This window comes from Elgaria multicarinata, chromosome 8 (genome assembly GCF_023053635.1).
Source record: "Elgaria multicarinata webbii isolate HBS135686 ecotype San Diego chromosome 8, rElgMul1.1.pri, whole genome shotgun sequence".
NCBI classification, from domain to species: Eukaryota; Metazoa; Chordata; class Lepidosauria; order Squamata; family Anguidae; genus Elgaria; species Elgaria multicarinata.
Window position 1 is genome coordinate 74995643 of NC_086178.1, and position 23007 is coordinate 75018649.

The following is a 23007-nucleotide window of genomic DNA, read 5'->3' on the forward strand; positions in this document are numbered from 1 at the left end:
TTATCCACATGCAATCATTCCCTCAGCAGGGTGGCCAGGTGCCCTACAGAGAACAGTCCTCTATTTGAAAGTCTCTTATATGTGAAGAGCTGTCCAGTCCAAGTCTGATTTATGTCAAAGAGCCATAAAGAGGGAGAACAGGGCTTTGAAGTTTCCCATCAGCATTAGGGATACATGGTGGGAGTGAGCGCGGGCTATCCAGCCAGGAAAAGTCACAGTGCTGCTGTCAGACTGCGGTAATGGGCAGTGAATATCGAAAGACTGAAAACTGCAAAAACCTTTTTTGATATTTTCTGTCAACTCTGTGCAACATTGTAGCTTTGAAAGCCTGTAGCTGTGCATCTACGCTGCTACAGTTCATTGAATTTAAGCATCATGCATAATAATGGTCCTTTAATATCACCATGGCAACCATTGCTAAACACTCACCTGGGGCTTGTTGAGCCCACCCCCTGCCATGTATTTCCACGCCTACCCTACACTGGGATCCACCCCCTAAGTACACCCACTCTCTTAATCCAAACTGAAACTACTGCTGACAGATGCACAAACAACTGTGGTGACATCAGAGCAATGTAAAAAGTCATGGTAAAACAACATATTGAAAAAGCACAGCTTTGCAGGGAATAGCATGATATGGCTGTGAGTTGGCTATAAGAAAAAGAGGCTACTAGCTCTGGTGCTAAGAAATGTCAAAAGAAATTTATTTTTATCCGAAATATAAAAATTCAAAAATGTTCAAAACAACTTTCAATCAAACTTGTACAACGCTCAACGTTTCAGATCCGGAGATCCTTCGTCAGGAGCTGTACAACGAAATAAATTACTTTTTGAAGTAATTATAAATTTAAAACCTTCCACATAGTTTTTTACAAAACAGCAGTCGTGTTCATTCTGTCTCCATCAGCAGTCAAACTGTTGCCTCTTTTTCTTATAGTCTTTTCGTGGTGCTTTCCCCCTCTTTTTCCTCAAGTGGCTGTGAGTGGGCCGTTGCGTCATATCCACAATGGGGCACAAGTGCACAGTCATGACAGAGTATACAGAGTGTATAGACAAGCCCATCTATAGATTAGAACATGCAAGTTTGTGCCCTTTTTTGTCCCCTTTTTTGCATAATATATTTCCTCTTTGGTGACGCATAAGTGGCCACCCTATACATCGGACTGCAGCACAGGTTACAAAGGAGGGATATTCTATCAGTTCTTCTAGGAGATCAGTTGCCTTTGGCTCCCTCAACTGTCAATAGCCATTCCATCAGGCTAACTGAACTGTTTCTATCCCAACTAGTCATTATAAGAGCTGTAACTTTAAGAATTGATGCCTGAGTTTGCTTTTTTTCCTCCTCCCTTCTCCACCCATTTTCCTTTTGTGTCCTAACTTTTAGATCAGGGGTAAGCAACTTGTAAGCCAAACCATCTGGAGGGCCACAAATTACTCACCTCTGTTATAGATTGTGAGCATGACAACAAGGTCTAATTATAATTTTTTTAACTAATCTCTAAACTGTGCTTGGGGGTGGTGTCTTTATGGCAGAAGAGTGGGATAAGAGTGCTTTAAATAACAAACTGCCCTCTGATGCAAAACCCCTTTATTCTTTGTTCAAATTTGGTGGACCAGGGAGAAAATGCTTCCTGCCAATAACTAGCCAGACAGAGATGGGAACACATTTTATTAGTCTTCTCATCTTAAAAGCCTTCAGAGGAGTTTGAAGTCAAATGATAGTAATCTTCAATATACTACAGCACTTACATTATTCCTTCTTTTCCCTTCCGTAACATGAAAGGGAAGATTTAATGCTGTCATAGAAGTAAAAAAAAAAAGAAGAGAAAAGAAAAGAAAAGAAAAGAAAAGAAAAGAAAAGAGGAACACACTTTATTTCTACTCACACAGAAAGGGAAAGAGAAGTCTTTCTTGAAAGATAATCTCTTTTAGCAATTTGCCATGTTGTTTAACACTTGCTGCCCTCTGAAGAAACAGATGTATTTCATAGCCACAATCACTAAAGGTTACTAATAAATTATCGGTCTGTCAGAATGTTCTGTGGTAAACTAAATAAGATTCTTTAAGTGCTGGGAGGAAAAGATATTCTATTAACCTCAACGTTACTGAACTTTGGGACTACTGAATCATCATTCTAGCATCAGCCATACATTCTTCTCAGAGCAGTATTTCAGGAACAAACAGCCTTTAAAAATTCATAATATATATTTCAAGATGGATCTGGAAGTATTTTTAGAACAGTCAATCCAAATCTTAATCAAAAACACAGTGAAACACTAACAAGTAATTTAACACCTTGTCATTAATTTTTTAAAATAAGCTATAGGATGGGTGGCTAGGGGTTCAACCATATTAAAGCAAATTTTCTATACATCTTTTGAACCTATCCTAAAATTAAATCCTTATTGGATGGACGTATTAAATATAATCCAGGATATGGCAGGTTACTTGTTACCTATACAACTTGCAACAATCCTTTTGGATTGTGCATGTTTAAATAGCAATATTAAAGACTTGGAGATGGTATTCATTTTACTTGCTGCGGCTAAAACATTAATTGCTAAATTCTGGAAATAGAATTCCCCCAGTTCAAGACTCAGTTGTTGGTGTCTGTTTGTGTGTGCGCATAAAAGAATGAGACATACGGCCTGTGCACTGTATCCAATTATGGTGACTCCACTGATTGAAGACGCCTGCCACTGGAACAGAATGAGTGAGATTTGGGGTGATTCCCCCTCCCCATCACGTATCCCACCAAGCTGCTCCAGTGGGTTAGTGGATAAGATTCTATAAAGCAGCAACCAGCACCCCCACCAAAGTCCTGAAGAGCAAAGCTCTTCTAGGGTTTATTTGGGAATAAATAATAATAATAATAATAATAATAATAATAATAATAATAATAATAATTTATTTCTTACCCGCCTCTCCAATTGGATCGAGGCGGGGAACAACATCAAACATCAAACAGGCTTGCAGCAGCTGAGCTGTCAAATCATCTCTAGATGGATTGGATGGGTGCAAAGTATTTATTAATAATACTACTTACCACTTAGTATAATGACATCTCTAAGCGGTTTATATATATTATTTTAAAATCCCATGTAAAATACACCAATAAAAACCATTTCAACTACAACAAGCAAAAGCAAAAGAAGGAACATTAAAGCGGAGCAATTAGTTTCAAGCCACAGAAAGCCAGGATGAACAACTGCATTTCCAGGAGCATTTAAAACGAATTGCAGGGGGGACGGTATGCCAGAGGGTGGGTGCCACCACCCAGAGGTTCTGCTTTCGAGATATTTTGTGGTGACATTGTTCATCACAGAACCACCAGCAAAGCCTTCTCTGAAGATCTTAAAGGTCAGCTGGGTATATATAGGGGTATTCAGGGCGAGGCAGTCTGTTGGGTATCCTGGCACCAAGAAAGGTGCCTGAGGGTGCACACAGGCACCACATTCCCTTGGTACAGGGGAAGATGTTTATTGAGGTAACCTTCCCATGCTTATGCTGCCTTTGCCATAGCACCACAAACCTCAGTTTGTAGTAAAAACTGTAAGTAAAAGCAAACTTTAGCATTCAAAAAATGAAAACCTATCAACGATCTCATTTAAGAACCATACCTAGAAATAGAATGATCTCAAACTGCCTGTTAAAAATTATCTTCAGTGCTTTACACTGTTATGCATATGTGAGTCCTGCTGATTAAAGTCCACCCTTTCTCCTAAGGATGTATTAATTAGCACATCTTTCTTCTTCTTTAAATTAACTCTGAATTATCTTGTTCATTTATATCTTGTACTGTACTTTTCTATAAAATTAATAGTCTTGTAAAAAATCAACTAAGGCTTTTGATGAGCCTGAGGACACAACAGCAGCTAGATGACTCCATGTATTTCTGAATTTAATTTTCCGTTCCTTATGCTTCTAATCAAAATGGATCCTCTCTCTAACTTGACAGGGCTGCCAACTTCAAACTAATCTAAGTGGGGGTTTCTTGCATGTCCATTTGATCTTTTACGTTGCTCAGATTCATAAGACATGACTGCTCACATGACAAAGATGAAGTTTCAGTATTACTGTTCCCTTTAGCTAAGCAGCAATTTTTTAAAAAATAAAATATCCATGCAACATCTCAGTTATATAATTTAAAGAAATATTCACTGTCATCACTTGCTCTTTTGTGAATTACTTCCTTCTGAGCTATAACGTGCTGATAAAATAGACTCCAAGAAGAAATAGTTATGCTTTCCCTCAAATGCCATAGACCTTTTAAAAACTCATGTTTGAAATTTTAAAATGAACATGGAAACTTAACAGTACTGTTAATCTGTCTTTCAAAGATTAAGGTTGCAATAATAAAGTCATGACAGCTAATTTCACTGTTTGACCAGCTGTATGTACCGGTGTACGGAGAGGAAAATAAACAGCCTTGCATAAATATAATAGCATCCATTGTAGCGCATGCTTCTTAACAGTTGGATCTTCTTAATCTCTCAGCTTCTGTAGTATAACTTTAGGAAAGCTGCAAGTCTGTACACAATAAAGTGTTTCATTCTGGGAGCCATATGACTCCATCAGTCATTCAAGCACATGTTTGGCACTGTGTGAAAGAGCAGAACTTAATTTAAGTCAAAATTTTTGAAGCTAAGTGTGTCTTCTAAAAACATACCTGGTTTATATATCAATATAGTTTCTCTATAAACTTTTCATTTCTTGTATATTGGCATAGCTAAATTACATACTGGAATCTGTTCTGACTGTATCCAACATTTTGGAGGGTAACCCACGCCAAAACATGTATTAAAAGGAAAACATCACAGCTTCAAAATGCATATATGCTATATTTTCCCCACCTTATTGTCCCAGTGCTGAACTACTATATCAGTTACAGAAGATAAATATAGCTAGACAACAATCAGAAAGCCAGTATATGTAGTTATTTTACAATTAAGGTTAACACAGTGCTTAATTAACCCTTGCCTATCCTGGCTTGTAAAGTCTACCAGAGGATGAACTGGCTGATTGAGTGGGAGAAACTCTTCTTTACATGAGGGTTCTAGTCTTGCCTAAAAATGGCAATAGTTTGTCCTCTGTTAAAGAAACCATATTTGGACCACACTATTTTAAATCAGCCAGTATCAAACTTTCCATTTTTGAGGTAAGGTGCTTGAGCCTGTAGTGGCAACCCAACTCCCAAGAATTCCTAGACGAAAATGATTGTCTGATTCCATTTCAGTCTGGCTTCAGAGCTGTTTCGGGATGGAAACAACCTTGTTAATTCTAGTGATTGGATTCACTGGAACTAGGCATGGAGAGTGTGTCCCTGTTAGTTCTGCTGGGCCTCTCTGCAGATTTTGATATCATTGACCATGACAACCTTCTAGACCACTTTGTAGGGCTGGGAGGGGGTGCATTTTGTGGTGGCTCTAGCCCTTCCTTGTGGAAAAGTGGCACTGTGGTACTTGTGCTTGACCCCTTGGCCTATAGAGTCCCAAAGGGTTCAATTTTGTTCCCTATGCCTTTCAGCATCTACATGAAACCATTGGTAGAGATCCTCTGGGGATGGGGAGTGGGCTTTCATTGGTATGCTAACAACACACAGTTCTATATCTCCTTACTCTTATATTCTGGGAAGGCCATGGAAGTTTCAGAATCAGTGTTCTGAATCAGACTGAACAAACTGAAAATAATTACGGACAAGACAAAGGTCCTGGGATAGGATGTCAGCATTCCCTTTAAAACATCAGGTAATAGCTTTGGACTATTCCTGGATTCAGTCTTGTTATTTGATGCCCAGGTTTCAGCTGTAGCCAGAAGTGCTTTTGCTGGTTGTTGCATCGGTTATGTCTGCTTCTGGTGTGGTTTGACATGGTCATTGTCACACATGCATTAGTTACATCTGAAGTGGACTATTGTAATGAGCTCTACATGGGGCTGCCCCTGAAAACCACTTGGAATCTCCAACTATTGCAGAACACTGCTAAATGTTTGACTGGGTTAAAGTGCTGGGACTATGTGACCCTTTTATAGTATCAGCAGCAGTGGCTGTAAGTTTGTTTCCAAATGCAATTGAAGGTGCTGGTCATCGCCTTTAAATAGCTTTGAACCGGGGGACTCGAAGGACCATCTCCTCCCATGTAAACCTACCAGTCCTTTAAGATCACTTGCTGTGCCCCTCTTGGGTATCTCCTGGGCCATTATCTTCAGAGGCATGGCAACACACAGGCGGCTTTCTCAGCAGCAGCTCCAAGAAGTTCGGTCATCTTCCGCTTTATCTGTGTTTTGCTAGCAAACATGTTAATGTGTATTAATGATTACTGGCTTTTTGTTTTTATATTTTGTAAGCCACTTTGAGAGACTTTTTATTTGGAGGAGGAAACTGGGGTTAAAATATCTTAAATGAATAACAATTTTGTCCAGTTAAAGAAGGGGCAAGTATGTAGGGTACATGCTAACCTGCATGGTCATGTTAATGCTAAGGTGTCAGACCTTGAAAATTACAGACTGATGAGGTCAGGGATTTTACTTTTAAAAAACTGAAATATGGGGTGGGGGGAAACCACCATTAGGATAACAGATACTTCAGTTTAAAACAGATATAATAAATATATGAAGGTATCAAGGGTATTTTCTCTCTCTATGTATTGTATCATTTGCTTTTGTATACAAGAATTGTATAATAAATGTGTATAAATTATGTTTTAAGTTTCTTCCAATTTTGATCTTTTTAAATAAATAAAAAATACTACACTTTATTTCCTAATATACCGTGATCGAGGGAGTTTGAAAGAGTTTAATGACAGGAGTTTTGATTCTCATATTGGAGAATGTGTTAGGAGTGGGGGAAATTGATGGCTCTTCTGTTACAATTATGGTCTAAGAGAACTGTTTTTATCTGACAACATGGTGACTTCCTTCCCCACTTATCTAAAACAGGTCTGTGTTGTTGGATCCTGGATTGGATCTAGTTTTTTTTCTTTTTCCACTGTTTTTACAAATACCTGGAGACCTGAAGAAAAGGAGAAGTCAGCAGAAAACATATTCTTCAAATGTCAAGGTCTCAGCTGGACAAATATTGAATTATTGGATGGAAGTGTTTTTTTGCAATTAATCAATTAGTGATTTCATCGTTGTACAGATCTACCCTATATAAGTGGCTGTGTTTTGTATGTTTTTCATTACCCCATCTTGATGCTTCTTCTTCTGTATGCTGCTGTATAATAATCGTCTGTGAGTATATTTGTATGTGCTGCTATAAATTATTCAAGTGCCAGTAAAGGATTTGTTTTAACCTACAAAGAATCCTTTGCCTCTTTGAGTCTTTGCTGCATCCTATACTGAGAGCTGCTGCTAATTCTGCTTAGCTCTAGATCAGAGTGTGATTTTCCTGGTCAAGGCCTGGATGAGAGACTGCCTGGAGACCTGGGATCTACACTACTGCTTTAAAGCGCTTTATAACAGTTTTGACAACTGTTGGGGCTCAGGACACACTGTATATACAGTTTTCAAAACGTTTTCAAAGCGCTTTAAAAGCAGTAGTGGAGATCCCCCCATGTATCCTGTCTTGAGTGCCATGATGGAAGAAAGGTGAAATGAAATAAATGCATAAATGAAATAAATGCATACCTAACAGGGATGTATCATAAGATGTAACATATTGTTGCACATTTTGAATCAAAAACAGTGCAAATATTTGAAGGTATAGGTTGGGTGGATATTTTAAGATTTATTGCAGACTGTTGCTAGCTCTCAACATAAAATTCTTCCCCCAAAATATGTTGTTCTTTTTAAAACCTAAGATTTATTGAAATAGGTGCAGGGTTCATATTCAATGTCCTCTCAGTGTTGCAATAGGCATTCAGCTCTTTATCTCTGCCAGAAAATCTGGTAAGAGTGTTAGAAACTTTAACAAAATCTCATCTCACCTGTTTCAAGTACTTGGCTTCCTGTATATATATCTCATAATATTCTACTAGCAGTATAGAAAGCTCTGGAGTGCAAGGCAAAATGTGATTTTCACAAGCAGTCATGTGTATGAAAACCATTCATACAAATTTTCCAGAAAATATACACAAAGGTGATAGGAAAGCATTGCCAAGGGATATTAGCACCCAATATTTAGGAAGAAGTTGGTAGGGAGGATGTTGAAACCTCTGACTTATTTTGAAACCTCGGCGTTATTTTGAATATGCTCCTCTTATCTGTCTCCAGATATGGGACTGGATTAGGATGAATGCACCTACTCTAGAAGCTTTCACATAATTATCCTAAAGCATGAAGATACTTTAGAAGGATGCTCAGTTCATTCCACTGATAGGGCTCTGCTTATGATGTGAAATCATGCTCGTGTCATCACGGAAGAGTATCTGCTTGGCTCCTTTAAAGGCAAGGAAGAGTAAAATCTTTCTTTGGACAAATTCGTCTTTTGATTTTACAAGATATGTTACTTAAAAACATTCACCGAGCATTGTACCACAGTACAATATGTAATAATTGTTTCAGCCCAGACTGTATAGTAGTTCCAATCCAATAATTCACCATAAATGGCCTATTGGAAACATTTCAGTTGTGACTGAGAGCGGGGTTTCTGGTAAGCACTGAAACGGCTGCTTTACCACCTTGCCCAACACACAACACACACACTAAAAATACCCCATCATGGATGGAAAATAAGTCCCCAAAGTGATAATTAGAATCAACATTAGACAGGGTTGGCCCAAGATATTTTGCTGCCTGAAGCAACCTAAAAATTGTGCCCTCTCCACAACCCAATAAAACTTGACTAGGAAATGAAACAATTACCATTAAAGAAGCAACAGAACAAAGAATATTGATAGCCATAGTTAGACCTAAGGTTTATCCCTGGATTGTCCAGGGGTCAGACCTGTTCATCTAGGTGACACACAGGGGATCCAGTGCTCAGGCAGGGGCGAACTCTGGATGATCCCAGGATAAACCTTAGGTCTAGCTGTGGCCTCAGAGAAAAGCTGTACATAGGACTTATATGAGTTTTTATGATGCTACTCTCACACATCTACAAATTATGCACTTACCATGTGAGATGTAATGGAGCGGGTCTGGTCCTCAAAGTCTTCAACTAATGTTAATGGCCCTGATGACATTTATCAGTTGAGTGGTGTATACATCTGGGTAATTATTTAATTGAAATAATTGGCTTTAAGATTAAATTTACAGAGGTTGTGGAAAGGCATCTAAGGCTGTAGTCCTATGCACACTTACCTGGGAGAAAGCCCAACTGGCAGCTGAACATATTGAGACTTACTTCTGAGTAAACATGCATAGGATTGTACTATGAATCTTAAAAGCTGGCACAAACTTACTCTTACAATAAAGCTCTCTAGGTGGTTCACAACAGTTAAAACCACAAAATGCATTATAAATTACAATACAAAATGTAAAAGCATAAAACTTTCGCCCAAAATCCTACCTTTTAAAAAAGTTTTAATGAAAACAAGTGGAAGGCTGCAATTAGGAAGAGAGGAAGAAATCTTGGTAAGGGGTGTTATCACTGCCAGCCATTTTCCTCTTAATTCTCCATGTACCTTTATGCCTCTATGTTCATTTTATTTATTTAATGCAGTGACAAGACAACAAACTGTATAATTTTTCATTTGATATTTTTGTGTTTTGTATTATATTATCATTTAGGTGGAGTGAAGTTCACATTGTAATTTAATCTTTCACATATAAGCAACTATATGTGAGGTATTTTCCTACATTGGATAGCAGAGAACATTTCTTTCAAGGGACAGAAATGTTGCAAAAATGCATATATCACAACAAGTTTAGGACAGTGCCAGAAAAGTTTTAATATGTGCCTGATCAAAATGTATTGTGTGATGGTTGGCAGGAGATGTAAGAGCCATTTCTGCCAACTTCCACATCCAAATCTGTACGACTTGCTGTATGCTATTAGCCAGCACAATTAACAGGCCATGAAGTGTTCTGCTTGTTGCCATATTAGATCATAGACTTGAGAGAAGAAAAAATGTGTTTATCCAATCTATGGTTATACTGTGCTGAACTGCAATCAGTAAATCCAAGTCTTCTTCATTCTTACTTGAGTTCCAGACCAGAAACAACACTGAAATGAAACCATTTTAATCACGCTTTGCTTTTAAAGCACTGAATAAAGATAATAGCAAAAGCCTTAAAAGAACCCATAAAAACACAAAGTGAATTTATTTTTGAGTTTTTTGCATGATGTTACGTGAGTCACTTATAGCACAATCATATACATGTCTATACAATTCAATGAAACTTACTCCAAGGTAAGTGTAGATAAGATTACAGCCTTATAATGCAATCCAATGCATGTTTACTCATAAAGAAGTTCCGCCGTATCTTCCCTAGTAAACTTGCTTAGGATCACAGCCTCAAATTATTAACAGTATTTTGCATTAATATGATATATGTCCATGTGAAATATTTCTACACTCAGTTTGCCCCCAAATCCTTCAAACCTACAGTAGTTTACTAATAAACAAGGGCTTATATCTAGTAATAATATACACACCGGCTAGAATTAGTGATAACTAAAAGGAATTCTATCCACAGACTAGGATTGGTGCATCCCAACCAGACTTAACCCCCTATCCCCTTAACATTATTTTTTTCTCTCCTTTTACAGAGTGCCTGCCTTCTTACACATCATCTGTGGTCAATGACAATTGTTGCATACATGAATGCACCAATGGCAGAAAATAAACCTCTAGCAGTAGATGCTGTAATCGTGGCAGCAGGAACAGCTACAATGAGATAGGGTACAGGGGAAGATGGGAAATAAGAGAGAGAATCCAACTAAAGTCCTACTTAGAGTAGACTCATTGGAATGAATGGGTACCATTCATTTCAATAAGTTTACTCTAAGTAGGACTTTAGTTGGATTCTACCTAAGCTTAAGGTATCTCCAAGGAATAAATAAAATGTCTCACAACCCTTAAAGATAAAGAAGCCTACAAGACAAGTACCACTTGAAGACAATGAAAATGAATCATTAAAAAAAAGGACGAAGACTTGTATAATAATTTTACGCCTAATTTATATGTATATAGATGCAGATGTAGATGTAATAACTATAACATACATAGAAATACAATACATCTTATGGGGAAAGTCGTGGTGACTTGTGTGCCTGCTCAGTTTGCTGTCTAGGTGCTGAGTGTTGATAGGCAACTTCAAGGCTCCTGCTCACCGTTCTTATCTTAAATCAGGACTTGGACTGGTCAATGCTTCAAACAGAAGACAGTCCTCCAAAAGCCCATAAAATAAAGGACTAAAGTAGAACTCAAGGCTACCCTATTTCTTAGCCCCTAGTCTCATGTCATTTCGCCTGCAATGAACTTCAAATTCCCTAATTTCTCACAGCCTCATTATTTCTTACAATTAGATTTCTTGCAGTTTGGCAGTGTTGCATTATATAAAGTGCAATACAGAATATATTGCACAATGACTTCAATCATGGCTGATCTGTATACATAAAGACAATCATTTATTCAGCTCAGATATTTTCAGTACATAGTTTGAAATAAAATCTCAGTAAGTACATATTTAAGAGAGAAAAAACTTAATTCCCACAGATACTCCACCCTTTTATGATTAAATTTTAATATACCAAGCAGATCTCAAATTCTTCATATATTCACTTAGAAGCTTGAGCAAAAACTACATTGTGATCTTACAATCAGAGGTGACATGACACAGGTAATTGAACTCAACACCAAACAATAAAAAGGACACCAGACTTCTCTCTTCTACAGTTGTAAAAGTATAGTTTTGCTAAATGTTTAATAGTAGCAGAGGTTTTTCCCTCCCACAGTACAGAATCATGGATTTATTAATATGTGCTCTTAAAGACTAAATTTAGTTCTGGGTAATTTGCCAGGTGTTCTATCTGGAACTGCAAGTAATGCATGCAGAAACTTACTTTTGGTTATATCAAATTCATCTCTACTAGAGCTAACCCAGATTGTTGTACTATATTACAAGCATGATACAATTTTAGCACCAAGAGCTGTTAATATCAGTTCTAACGAATGATGATGCTTAGTGTAGTGAAGTGTATTTAAAGCCCCCAATGAACAGGCAGATTACATTTTAATTGCCTTAAAATGAGTGTGCTAGATAGAGCTTTTGCAAAAGTGAAGTCCTAAGAATTCAAATTAACAGTGTTCAATTATATGACCATCCACGACCCATTTATGCCACTTATGCCTTTTGGCAAACAGCAACTTGGCTGTACTATAATTAATAAATAAACCTTCCTGCTTGTAATAGGTTCAAAATGTGGAAAGTACTCTTCTCATACCTGTTTCTGATAATGAAATGAGCCATATAATCTGCATAAAGAAACACTCGGATTTTTTGATTAACAATTGGGGTGTGGGGAAGAGAACGGAAGAGAGCTCCTGAGCTACATTGTTTATATAAACATTAAATAAGGGGTGGATACAACAGTGTTTTACGCCACCTGATGTAAGTACTGAATCTAAAAGAGCCTCCAAGTCAAGTTCAAATTTTAACTTAAGTATTGGAATCGAATTGCTGTATAAGAAACAGCAGTCCTGTATCTAGTCCAAAGAGACAACAGCTGATAATATCAACAAATACAACATATAATATTTTGGTGGGTCATTAAATACCTTTGAATAAGATAATTCAAAACAAAACACTGATCAGTCATACTGTGTTCCTTGAGAAAGCCCACCTGCATTGAGGACATGACTTGATTCTCTTTGACCCATTGTTGTATAGAAGATACATATAGAAGATAGCATGCATATATTTTTGGCAGGAATATCAAATCATATTGGGTGATAGTTTGTGGAGTCACCTTGATTGCCTTTCTTATTTAATTTATTTATTTATTTATTTATTACATTTCTATACCGCCCAATAGCCGGAGCTCTCTGGGCGGTTCACAAAAATTAAAAATATTCAAAGTATAAAACAACAGTATAAAACCATAATATAAAATACAATATAAAAGTTCAACCAGATAAAAACAGCAGCAATGCAAAATTACAAATTTAAAACACCAAGTTAAAATTTATTTACAGACTGTTAAAATGCTGGGAAAATAAAAAGGTAAAATCTAAAAGCATATAATGTAGGTGCCAAGCGAACCTCCTTAGGGAGCTCATTCCACAGCCGGGGTGCCACAGCAGAGAAAGGCCCTCCTCCTGGTAGCCACCTGCCTCACTTCCTTTGGCAGGGGCTCCCGGAGAAGGACCCCTGAGGATGACCTTAGGGTCCGGGCAGTATTTTAATTCTTAAAGAATTAAAATACTCCACATCCAATTAAACTGCAATATTCTGGTTGAATTAAAAGTAGTAAACAACGTTGCCAAAATTGAAGCCCACCAAGTTGTTACTGGATTCATATTAAACAAATCACATTGTCCAACACAATATTGAAGCTGGAGCTGCCGTCAGGGCTGTTTTAGAATTTTCGTGGGTTAATCTGGTTCTGGGACAAATTGGCAAGCTCAGTATTTTTCTGCAAGTCTACATATTCTGTACACGTTTTGTACCTCATTTGTATGGTAACTACAGTTGTGGTAATCACCCTATTATCGAAAGTTGGTTTTGCCTCTCTCTCTCTGTGCGTTTGTGTGTGTGTGTGTGTGCGCACGCATTCGCCTTGGCAACAAGTAAATCTAAAGAAGTAAACAGATCTGATATGCAATATAAGAGAGGATAGTTGCCTTCAGAAACAATGTAGGTTTTTTTAAAAACTACACATCTAAGATCTTAAACACTCTCTCTGAGCTATTGAAAACCATTATGTAAATATTTGGGCAGTTACACTCTCATAAAATTGCTTTGTGAAGTGCTTACTCTACATGCATAGTAACCCATTTATGTTTTATCTCAGGTGTATAATTTATCTCTTAAACTAACACCAATGCCATGCTGATTGTATTATGGTTTTTGTGTGCCAATTATTTAGCCTTGAAGCAGCATCACTCAGTAAAAATGTATATTGTGAGTTACGTTCCATAAACTCACATACTATGCAAGTGCCAAAGAGATCCAATTACGTTTTGCATCTATCAACCATGTGTCACTGAGAGTCCTTAAACAGGGTTAAGAGGTAAAGGATGATTCAAATTTTATTTTTACAGTTATCTTAAATTTGGAGATCAGATATGAGAACAAGACAATATGGAATGAAAGGAAGAGTACTAGGTAAAGTATGATACTGTTACAGGGGATGTAATTAAGTGTATGTTTTATAAAAAAACAACCATGAAATTTGAGAATCAAAAAGTGTTTGGTTTAAGAGAAGAGTTATAGGTCTTACCAAATTCATAGCCTCCTCACCAATGAAGACATTATACATATTGAACTTATTTCCAACTTCAGCTCTGTCCATACACCCACAGTATGCCTGGTTGAAAGTAAGCACAATATGTACCATCTTCCTTTATAGGTTAGGGTCAACACTAAACTCAAGGACAGTATGGAAACAGTGGGCACCTAGCGGCATTTGGAAGCCTTGGATGTATGCCAACTAAACCCAGTGACATCATTCTTTAATGTACCAGTTAGCCATAAAACTTCATACCTTGTCACCTCTGTTTAACTTAGTTCTTCAAAAGCCATTCCTGGAAAAAATGGTTTAGGCATGAGTACACATCCCATACCTATTAAGCTTCTTTCTTCTATATGTACTCCTGCCAGTTCATATCAGAAAACATGCAGACATAAAGTTTAGTGTCACCCTGATCTTTTCAAACCTCATCTGTGGATATGCATTGCCCACCAGACTTGCATCACTTGCATACAAAGACTGCTTCTCAATTTAGCTGTCATCAACCCTTTTAGCTGAATATCCATTAGGAATCTGTCGATTTTGTTATGCAATATGTAGCCCGCCAGGGACCTGTATCAATACATAAAACTTGTCCTCATGCTTACATATTTCCCAGTGTTGTCCATGCATATGCATCATCCATTTCTACTCTGCTTTCACAAGACCAGTCCTTAAGCATCTGGTTGCCCCATGACAAAACAGATGCTTGCTGAAATACCTAGACTCTTGCTCAATATACATTGCACTGCACTGCTGTCAGGTTCAGAGTAGCCTGACAGTCCTCAGTTTTGTCTTCGTCTCTACATCCTATATCTAGCAACATTTATTTGAAAGCATATAAAGGAAATCAGAGGGCTAGTGGGGCGTTAGATGCTCATAGCTTCTGCACTTTGCTCAGTTTCAGTGTTGCCTGCAATCTGCAGATTGTGAGGATTGTGGCTGAAAAATCAAGACAGAATGTGGGTGTATGAAGCCTAACATATAAGTGAGCATAGTATAGGAGACTGTGTATCTAGGGATGGAGTGCAAGTTAAGTCAGGAGCCTTAGAAGTAATGAGATGGCCCAGGTTCACACGGGTTCTAATCTTCTCTTCATGACAGTTCCACTAGGGTTCATTCTGACTCTTAACCTGGAAGATAGCTACACATCTTTATGCTGTCAACCTGCACAATGCACCAAAGTTTTCTGCATATGAGGGTGGGCAACATGTTGCCCTTCCAACGTTTCAGCCTACAACTCCCATAAGGCTAGCCAGAATAGCTAATGGGGAGAAATGATTGGAGGTCTGGGCCAAAACATCTAGGGGGCCAGAAACTGGTCACCCCTGCTATATATGCTTGGCAAGGTCTAGTGTATATTCCAGGCTTCAAACCAGATCCAGAAATTCAGAGACACCCACACTGAAACTTTCCAAGTAGCTCCATTACCTATCAGGATATAGAAGGAACAGGTCATATTTAAACAATACATCAGCTGTGAATAATTGAACTCAGATATTCACATGGAACAAATTCTAGGGAGATAATAGCACGACGTGATGTGTGGGTGTGGTGGGGAGAGATTTTCAAAAACATGAAATATTTAGACTGTTCCCTAGCTCTCAGATGGGTAGATGGGGAAAATCTATCAATAATCATGGATAATTAATACTTTTCATCAACTTATTTTGCAAAAATGTATAAAACATATGGGTTTTTTATGTATCAATTTTTATATCTTCTTTAAATGTGTTTTCCTGCTTCATGAAGATAAAGAAAGGTGTAATAGTCCATAAGTTCTCTGAGCATAGGGAAACCAGGAAAAGATGGAATTCATTCAAATTCCTCCAGCCCAGAGATATAAGAGCGACATCTGAATGTGTCCACAGTCAAAGCTGTCATTAGCCGTAGCGCCACTTGTTTGAGAGAGTGATTACATCTGCTGCTACACTCCTTACACATTTTCATAACAAACTAAAAAGCTACCAGTAGTTCTCCCTTTCTTGTTGGTATCTGAACACATATTTTAGAGCACAATTGACTGCGACCTATACTGATGCAGTCTGCAACTACAGTAGTATTAGAATTATTCCACCTGTGACTCCTATACTCTGAAGCACTTAATATTCATTCAAACAATAGAAAGCAGAATATATCAGTGAAATCTAGTCCAGAGGAAAAACATTTTTAAATACCTGGGAAAACAAAATGTCTTGGCCTGGCATTAAAATGACTGCAGTTTTGAATGCCCGGCAAGCTTCCCTAGGGAGAGTGCTCCAAAGCCGGGGGAACCACCACTAAGAACACCCCCCAACACACACTCACAGCCAAATTCTGAACCTTGAGTTAAGGGAGCACTCAAAGAAGAGCTGTGATTACCTTTAAGTATTACATACATGTAATTTAGGTCCCAAGCCATGCAGAGCTTTGTACGTCCAAACCAATCCTTTCAATTAGGCTCGGAAATGAACTGGAAACCAAGGAAGGTGAAAAAGGAACAACACAATATCATCCTAATGCCTGATCCTTGTTAAAATTCCTGCATCAATATCTTTGCACTTTCTGAAGTTTCCAAACAGTCTTCAAAGGCATCCCATATTACAACACATTACAGTAATTCCAAATGGGAGATTATCAAAGCATGGATCACTGCAGATGGGGTTGTAGCTGAGTTAGTAGCTGAAGTTGGCAGAAGGTGCTCTGTACCACAGAGGCCACTTTAGCCTCTAATGCCAGTGATAGATCCAAGAGGACCCCCAAACCATACACCTGTTTTTTCAGAGGGAGTACCATCCCCTCCAGAACAGATTAAATTCCCTCATCTGGTCTGAATTACCACAGAGCAGTGCCTCTGTTTTGTCTGTCTAGATTAAGCTTCAATTTCTTTAGCCCTCATCCAGTCCATTATCAGAGTCAGGCGACAATCCAACAGCCTCACAACAGAAAGAGAAGAGGATGTCATCTGCATCCTCATGGCAACACACTTCAAACCTCTTAATAATCTCATACGGGAATTTCTTGTAGACATTGACCATTACAGGGGATAAAATGGAACCTTTCAGGACCCCGAAGTGAAGATGCCATGGAGCTGAGCAGAAATCCTCTAGCACTAACTTCTGCCAATGTGTGTCCAGATAAAAGTGGAACCACCAGAAAACAGTCACACCCATGGCCACTTCCAACAGCTGTCTCAGAAGGGTACCATGCTCTATGGTATCAAAAGCCACCTAGAACTCAAGTAGAATAATCATGGTTGCTTCTCTCCTGACAGAGGTCCCTGTAGGGCAACCAAGGCTGTTTCAGTGCAATAACCTGGTCTAAACTGCAATCAAAATGGACTCAAGAAACCAGCCTCATTCAAGAGAACCTGAATTTAGTCAGCTACCACAGGCTCGAGCACCTTGACCAAGGAGAAATTTGCTGCTGATCCATAATTATTAACATGGATCACTGCAGCTAGATTATCCACCTGCATTTGAGGTTGTAGCTGGATACAAGTGATTTTGCCTTCAAAATTTGTTTCACTACATTACAGGAAGATTTTAAAAGGCCCTGAATCACTCGAAAAAGCTCTGCTGGTCTACTTTGAGAGGATTTTATGGTAGTAGAGAAAAATTGCTTCATCACCACCATCACCCTCAAAGAGCAGGCTAAGTAATGAGCTGTTACTAGCAGTTGATTGCATTTGCTCCAAGTTTCCCTCCATTTGCATTCTAGACATCTCCCAGCTTGCTTCATCAACCTCTGCTCAGGCGTATACTAAGGAGCTGAACAGGCTGTGCTAAGAGTCATCATGTCAATTGTCTGGGTTATCTCTGCATTCCACAGATCAAACAGGGCCTTAACAGGAATGCCAGTCATACCAGGCAGAAACACACACACACACACACACACACACACACCAGAGCCCCCTGGAATTCATTGGAATCCATCAGTCTCTGGAAGCAAAGCATCCTAAGCCACTATGTTTTTACATCTCAACAGGAAGTGGCTTGATCATGACAAGAGACAGATTGCAAAAACCTTCATACCACTATTCTCTTGCCCAGTATCTAAAACCAAGTCTAATGTATGTCCTGCTACTTGTTTGGGGCTAATGATATGCTAGGATAAACCCATTGTTATGCTGACCATGAAGTCTTGCATTGGCCAGATCAGGTGGCCTCAGCATAAATCTTGATATCCCCCAGGACAATCATCCAGAGGGGCAGGGGGATCTACAGAACCAAGTTTGAGACCACCTCCCACAACTCAGGCAGGAAGACTGCTGGGTGGTACAACAGTAGACTCCACAGTCTGTCCTGCTCACTCAACACAAGATACAAACATTTCAGTCTGGCACTCACCTACACAAGAAGTCTGGAGAAAGAGACAGGAGGACACACAGAATCCCTATAGACCACAGCAACAACCCCTCAGTGGAATTGGAAAACAGCTATGTTTTGCTTACAATAAAAACATATTCTCTTTACTCTAATGCAACATGCCAATAGGCCAATGCTCTTGGCTTTTAGATAATCTGGCTTTGTTATCTAATTAGGTTTGGTTTATATGTGTATGTGACTTCACTTTCAGCAACAAGTCTGCCATTTTGGCACACATGTACATATTTCAACTTTAGCATAGTAACACAAGAGGCAGTTTCTGAAAAGAAGAAGAAATGAGGGAGAACATTACACCAATTCTATGTCTCCAGGCTTTCAGTTAACACTTGTGATTACAGTCTGTTTGTAGTGGATTAAAGTTAAGGAAGGAGTGCATGTAAAACACTGATGCAGTGTGATTCTGAGGTGTAGAATGTCCACCAGATAAACATCAGATGCCTAAACAAATGGTCCAATGGCTATATTCATATGCAATGCGTAGCAAAAGAAAACAGCTGTTCAGAAACAACAGTCTTCTAAATTTTCTGTATGGCGAGTCTGTAGCAGCAGCAGGACCAATCATTAGGTCACTTTAGAGATCGGTGGTGGGGAATTGTTTGTTACAAGAATAAGCCTAGTTTAGATAAACCTCTGTGGTAAGAGGTTCAGGCTGCAATCCTACACCCATTTACTTGGGAGTAAGTTCCATTGGACTGAACAGAGGTTACTTCTGACTAGACATATATAGAATTGTAGTTACTTTGAATTACATCTCCACAGTTCCATCACACTGAGAAACAATTCCAAGGGGAAAGTTCCAGGAATTCATTTACCACACTAGGGGTCTATGTTTTCTCATATGCTTGGTACTCCCAACTACATTCAGAAGTAAGTTCCACTATACTAAATGGGACTTACTCCCATGGAAGCATGCATAGAATTACAGCTTAGAAATCACATGCCAATAAAAACAGCAACAAATTACTTTTAAGAAGTGTGTATTGGAATCAAATCAGATAAGCCTATGCGGCAGAGTCTTGCTATTTACTGTTTTACTCTGTACAGCACCATGTACATTGATGGTGTTATATAAATAAATAAATAAATAAATAAATAAATAAATAATAATAATAATAATGTCAAAGGTGCACTTACACTGGTTGGGAACAACAACATACAGGCACATAATATGAGACCCAGTATTGGGCAAAAGGTGGGATACAATCAAATAAATAATAGCAGCAAAACACCAGGGTGGAATACATACACAATTAAGGCCGTGTGCATCCTGTGTGCTTTTACTTGAAAGCAAACCCCATTGAATTCAGTGGGTTTTACATATGAGTAAAGATGATTAAAATTGTCCTGTGGACCTGCTTGAGTGAGGTAATTCTGTCTCAGTAACTCCCTGGTGACTGAAACGGTTCCGTTTGAGCAGCACCCCGAGTAGGTTTCTCTTTAAAGCAGCCGTTGGACGTGAAATATTTATTATTTCATACACCCACCCACCGTCGCAGGCGCCCTCTGCCTGTAAAAGCACAAAGGCAGGCGGATATTCAACAGGTGAGAAGAGGCAGCACTGCGAGGGTGCGGGAAGGCTTCACCTGTTCCTTGTAGCTGTTAACGATGCAGGGGCCGGGAACCCTCGCTTGCTGCATGGCTTTACTGACAGGAATACCGAGGCAAAGGGGAAGCCGCGCGTGCCGGAACCGAACAGCAGCTGAGGGAGTCGCCGCCGGAGGAGGAGGAAGGAGCGCGCGTGGGAGGCGTTAGGGCAGCGGCGGGCGGGTAGGTCCTCCGCGCCCGGCGAGCGTAAAGAGGCAGCTGCCGCGTCTTCCCCGCCTCCACTCTCCCCGCGCTGCAAGGAGCCCTCAGAGGCTCACCACGAGAAAGCTCCCCGACTGAACTTGTCCCCTACCACCATTCACACAAACAGGGTGGGAGGATTATCGAGTTGTCCACCCGGGTGGGTGAACAAAAAAAAAGGGGGAAGTGAGGAGGAGAGAGTAAGGAGGGCGCGGGAATAGCTTGTTTTGCTGGGCGAAAGTCTGTGCAAAACGTAGAGGCTCGACACAGCCGCGCCGAGCTGGAAGAGCGCCGCTGGGCTCACGCTCTCTCTCTCGCAGCAAGGGCGAGGCGGCGTGTGTTGACGTAGACCGAGAGACACCGAAGCATTGCCAACTTACCTTGGGCCCCGGAGGAGGGTGTTCTTAAGAGGCAGAGCAGGCTGAGCAGCAGAAGGAATCGCTGGGTCGGGGTAGGAGGAATAGGAGGAGGATAGCGTTGCCGTTCTGTATGGAGACGCTCTGACATCTTAGCCCAGACTGAGAGACAAACTTTCATCAGCTGGGGCTGGAGGACAGCCCCATTAATATATAGTTACAGAGCGAGCGCTGAAACTCAGGATGTGAGAGATTTCCTGCATGCAGTTAACTCCAAAACCCCTCCTGCTCCTGCATAGGCTGATGATGAGTTGGGCTTTGCTTTCATTTTTTTTTAATTTAAATTGTTGGTGGGTGTTTTTTTTTTTGGCAAGATCAAATCTGTTGACCGTTGCAATAACTGAATAAATTGTCGGGGTTGGCTAACGGGAGGCACTAAAAATCGTTAGTGAAAGAAGGCAGGCCTGTGAAAAACTGCCCCTTGCCAACACTTACAGTTCCCATTACAATGGAACAAATTATTATTGTCTTCTTCGCTTTCCCCCCACTGTTCTTGTGCAGGGTCCTAGCGCCCCCCGTTATCTGTAGCACAAACCGTTCCTTTGCATAGAGGTGACGTGCCAATTTTCTATTCCTTTGGAAGGAGACTCCCTCATTTGGGATTAATTTTAAGGCTGGCTGTAAAATACTTCTTCCCCTCCAGCGATGATGAATGATCTTGTTTTGTCTCAAACGTCTCTCCTCTTGAATGGTTTTGTTATGTGGGACTCAAATGGTTTCAGTAAAAAGTGATGGCTTCTTATTCTCTGAAGTGGAAGGATTCTTTATTGATATTATAATTATTCTATTTAATTACAGTGCCTGTTTGGAGTGTGTATTATGTCACTTTGAAATGTAAGGAATAAAATATTTCTTCAGTATGTCTCCCCCAGGAGGTTTTTTTTTAAAAAAAACAAAACAAAAAACAGTCTCCTCCTTTCACGTTGTCACAGCTGTCAGAAAAATGAAAAGATATTACTTTGTGTCTGACACCCCGTCACCCATCACTGGAACATATGTAAATAGATGTTGTTTGCAATCTTTTTCATTTATGACAGATTGGGAGGGGAAATCAGCTGTCCAGAATTTGGAAGATTAGTTTTGTATAAGAGTTGAAACTCATTCACCCACCCTTTGTAATGCTGGTATGAATCCATCTATTATGGGGATGGTAACCTAAGGACTGAATTCCATTTTGGAGAAGCTCTTGAGGGGAAGTATCCCAATAGTAGGGGGGAGGGGGCAAGTTACCAGCATAATTTGGTTTAAAGTTCTTACTACGAATAAGTAAGCCTTAGAAGAGGCATTTCAAACTTTTAGAATAGGGGGGAAACTGCACAAAAGTTGGGAAACCACCAAATGGAGGAAGGCATGGCCATCTGTGAACTGCAGAGCTCTGGATTTTAGCTTCAAATAGGCTAGATTTGGCCCCTGGGCTTGAAGTTCTACACCGCTGATCTATTAGATCCATTTGGAATATGTCATGAAGGCAAGGTGGTCCATAGACCATAGAGGCATGAGCAACTGCTGTGGATTCTCCCAAGCTCCATAAGATTGCTCTGTTAGTTAACAAGGACCCTAAGCTAAACCTTTTGTAGCCAAAATTATTCACTTTCATCTACAAATATGAACTAGTGCAAGATATGAACCATTTTTTATCACAATGTTTTACTTCCACAGTGAATAGACAACAACAGCACTGCTTCCTACTGGCTGGAAAAGTTCCAGAGGGAGAGAATAAAATGTAGATAATCATAGTTATATGTAACCTTAGCAGTCAAGAGAAAAAGAAAGCTCTCTATTTGATTTTTCTGAGAATAAGGGCAAAATGGGTTTTTAGGGTGAAATCAAACATTGCACGAGCAGAAGGAAACCAATGCAATTGATCTTTCCTTTCCTCCCTGCACCCCTGTATTCCACATCCACCCAGAATGCTTCTCTATAGGTTCAGGGTGACCTATAGAACATTGTGAAATGTTTCTTTGTGGCCTGGTTCAGACAGCACACTAAACCATGCCGCTTAACCACAAAATGGTTAAGGGAATGTGTTAACCTTAATGCATTCCCTTAACCATTTTGTGGTTAAGCAGCATGGTTTAGCATGTTGTCTGAACCAGGCCAATGA

General features: G+C 39.4%; 1 protein-coding gene across 1 annotated transcript in view; it reads right to left on the reverse strand.

Annotated features, from left to right (window-relative positions):
• The window catches only part of ADAM12 (ADAM metallopeptidase domain 12), a 257743-nt gene extending 236749 nt beyond the window's left edge, over positions 1-20994 (reverse strand). Inside the window, exon 1 of the mRNA XM_063133269.1 lies at positions 20868-20994. Coding sequence (XP_062989339.1) covers positions 20868-20994 — 127 coding nt within the window. The remainder of the gene's footprint in view (positions 1-20867) is intronic.
• Positions 20995-23007: the final 2013 nt, after the last annotated feature.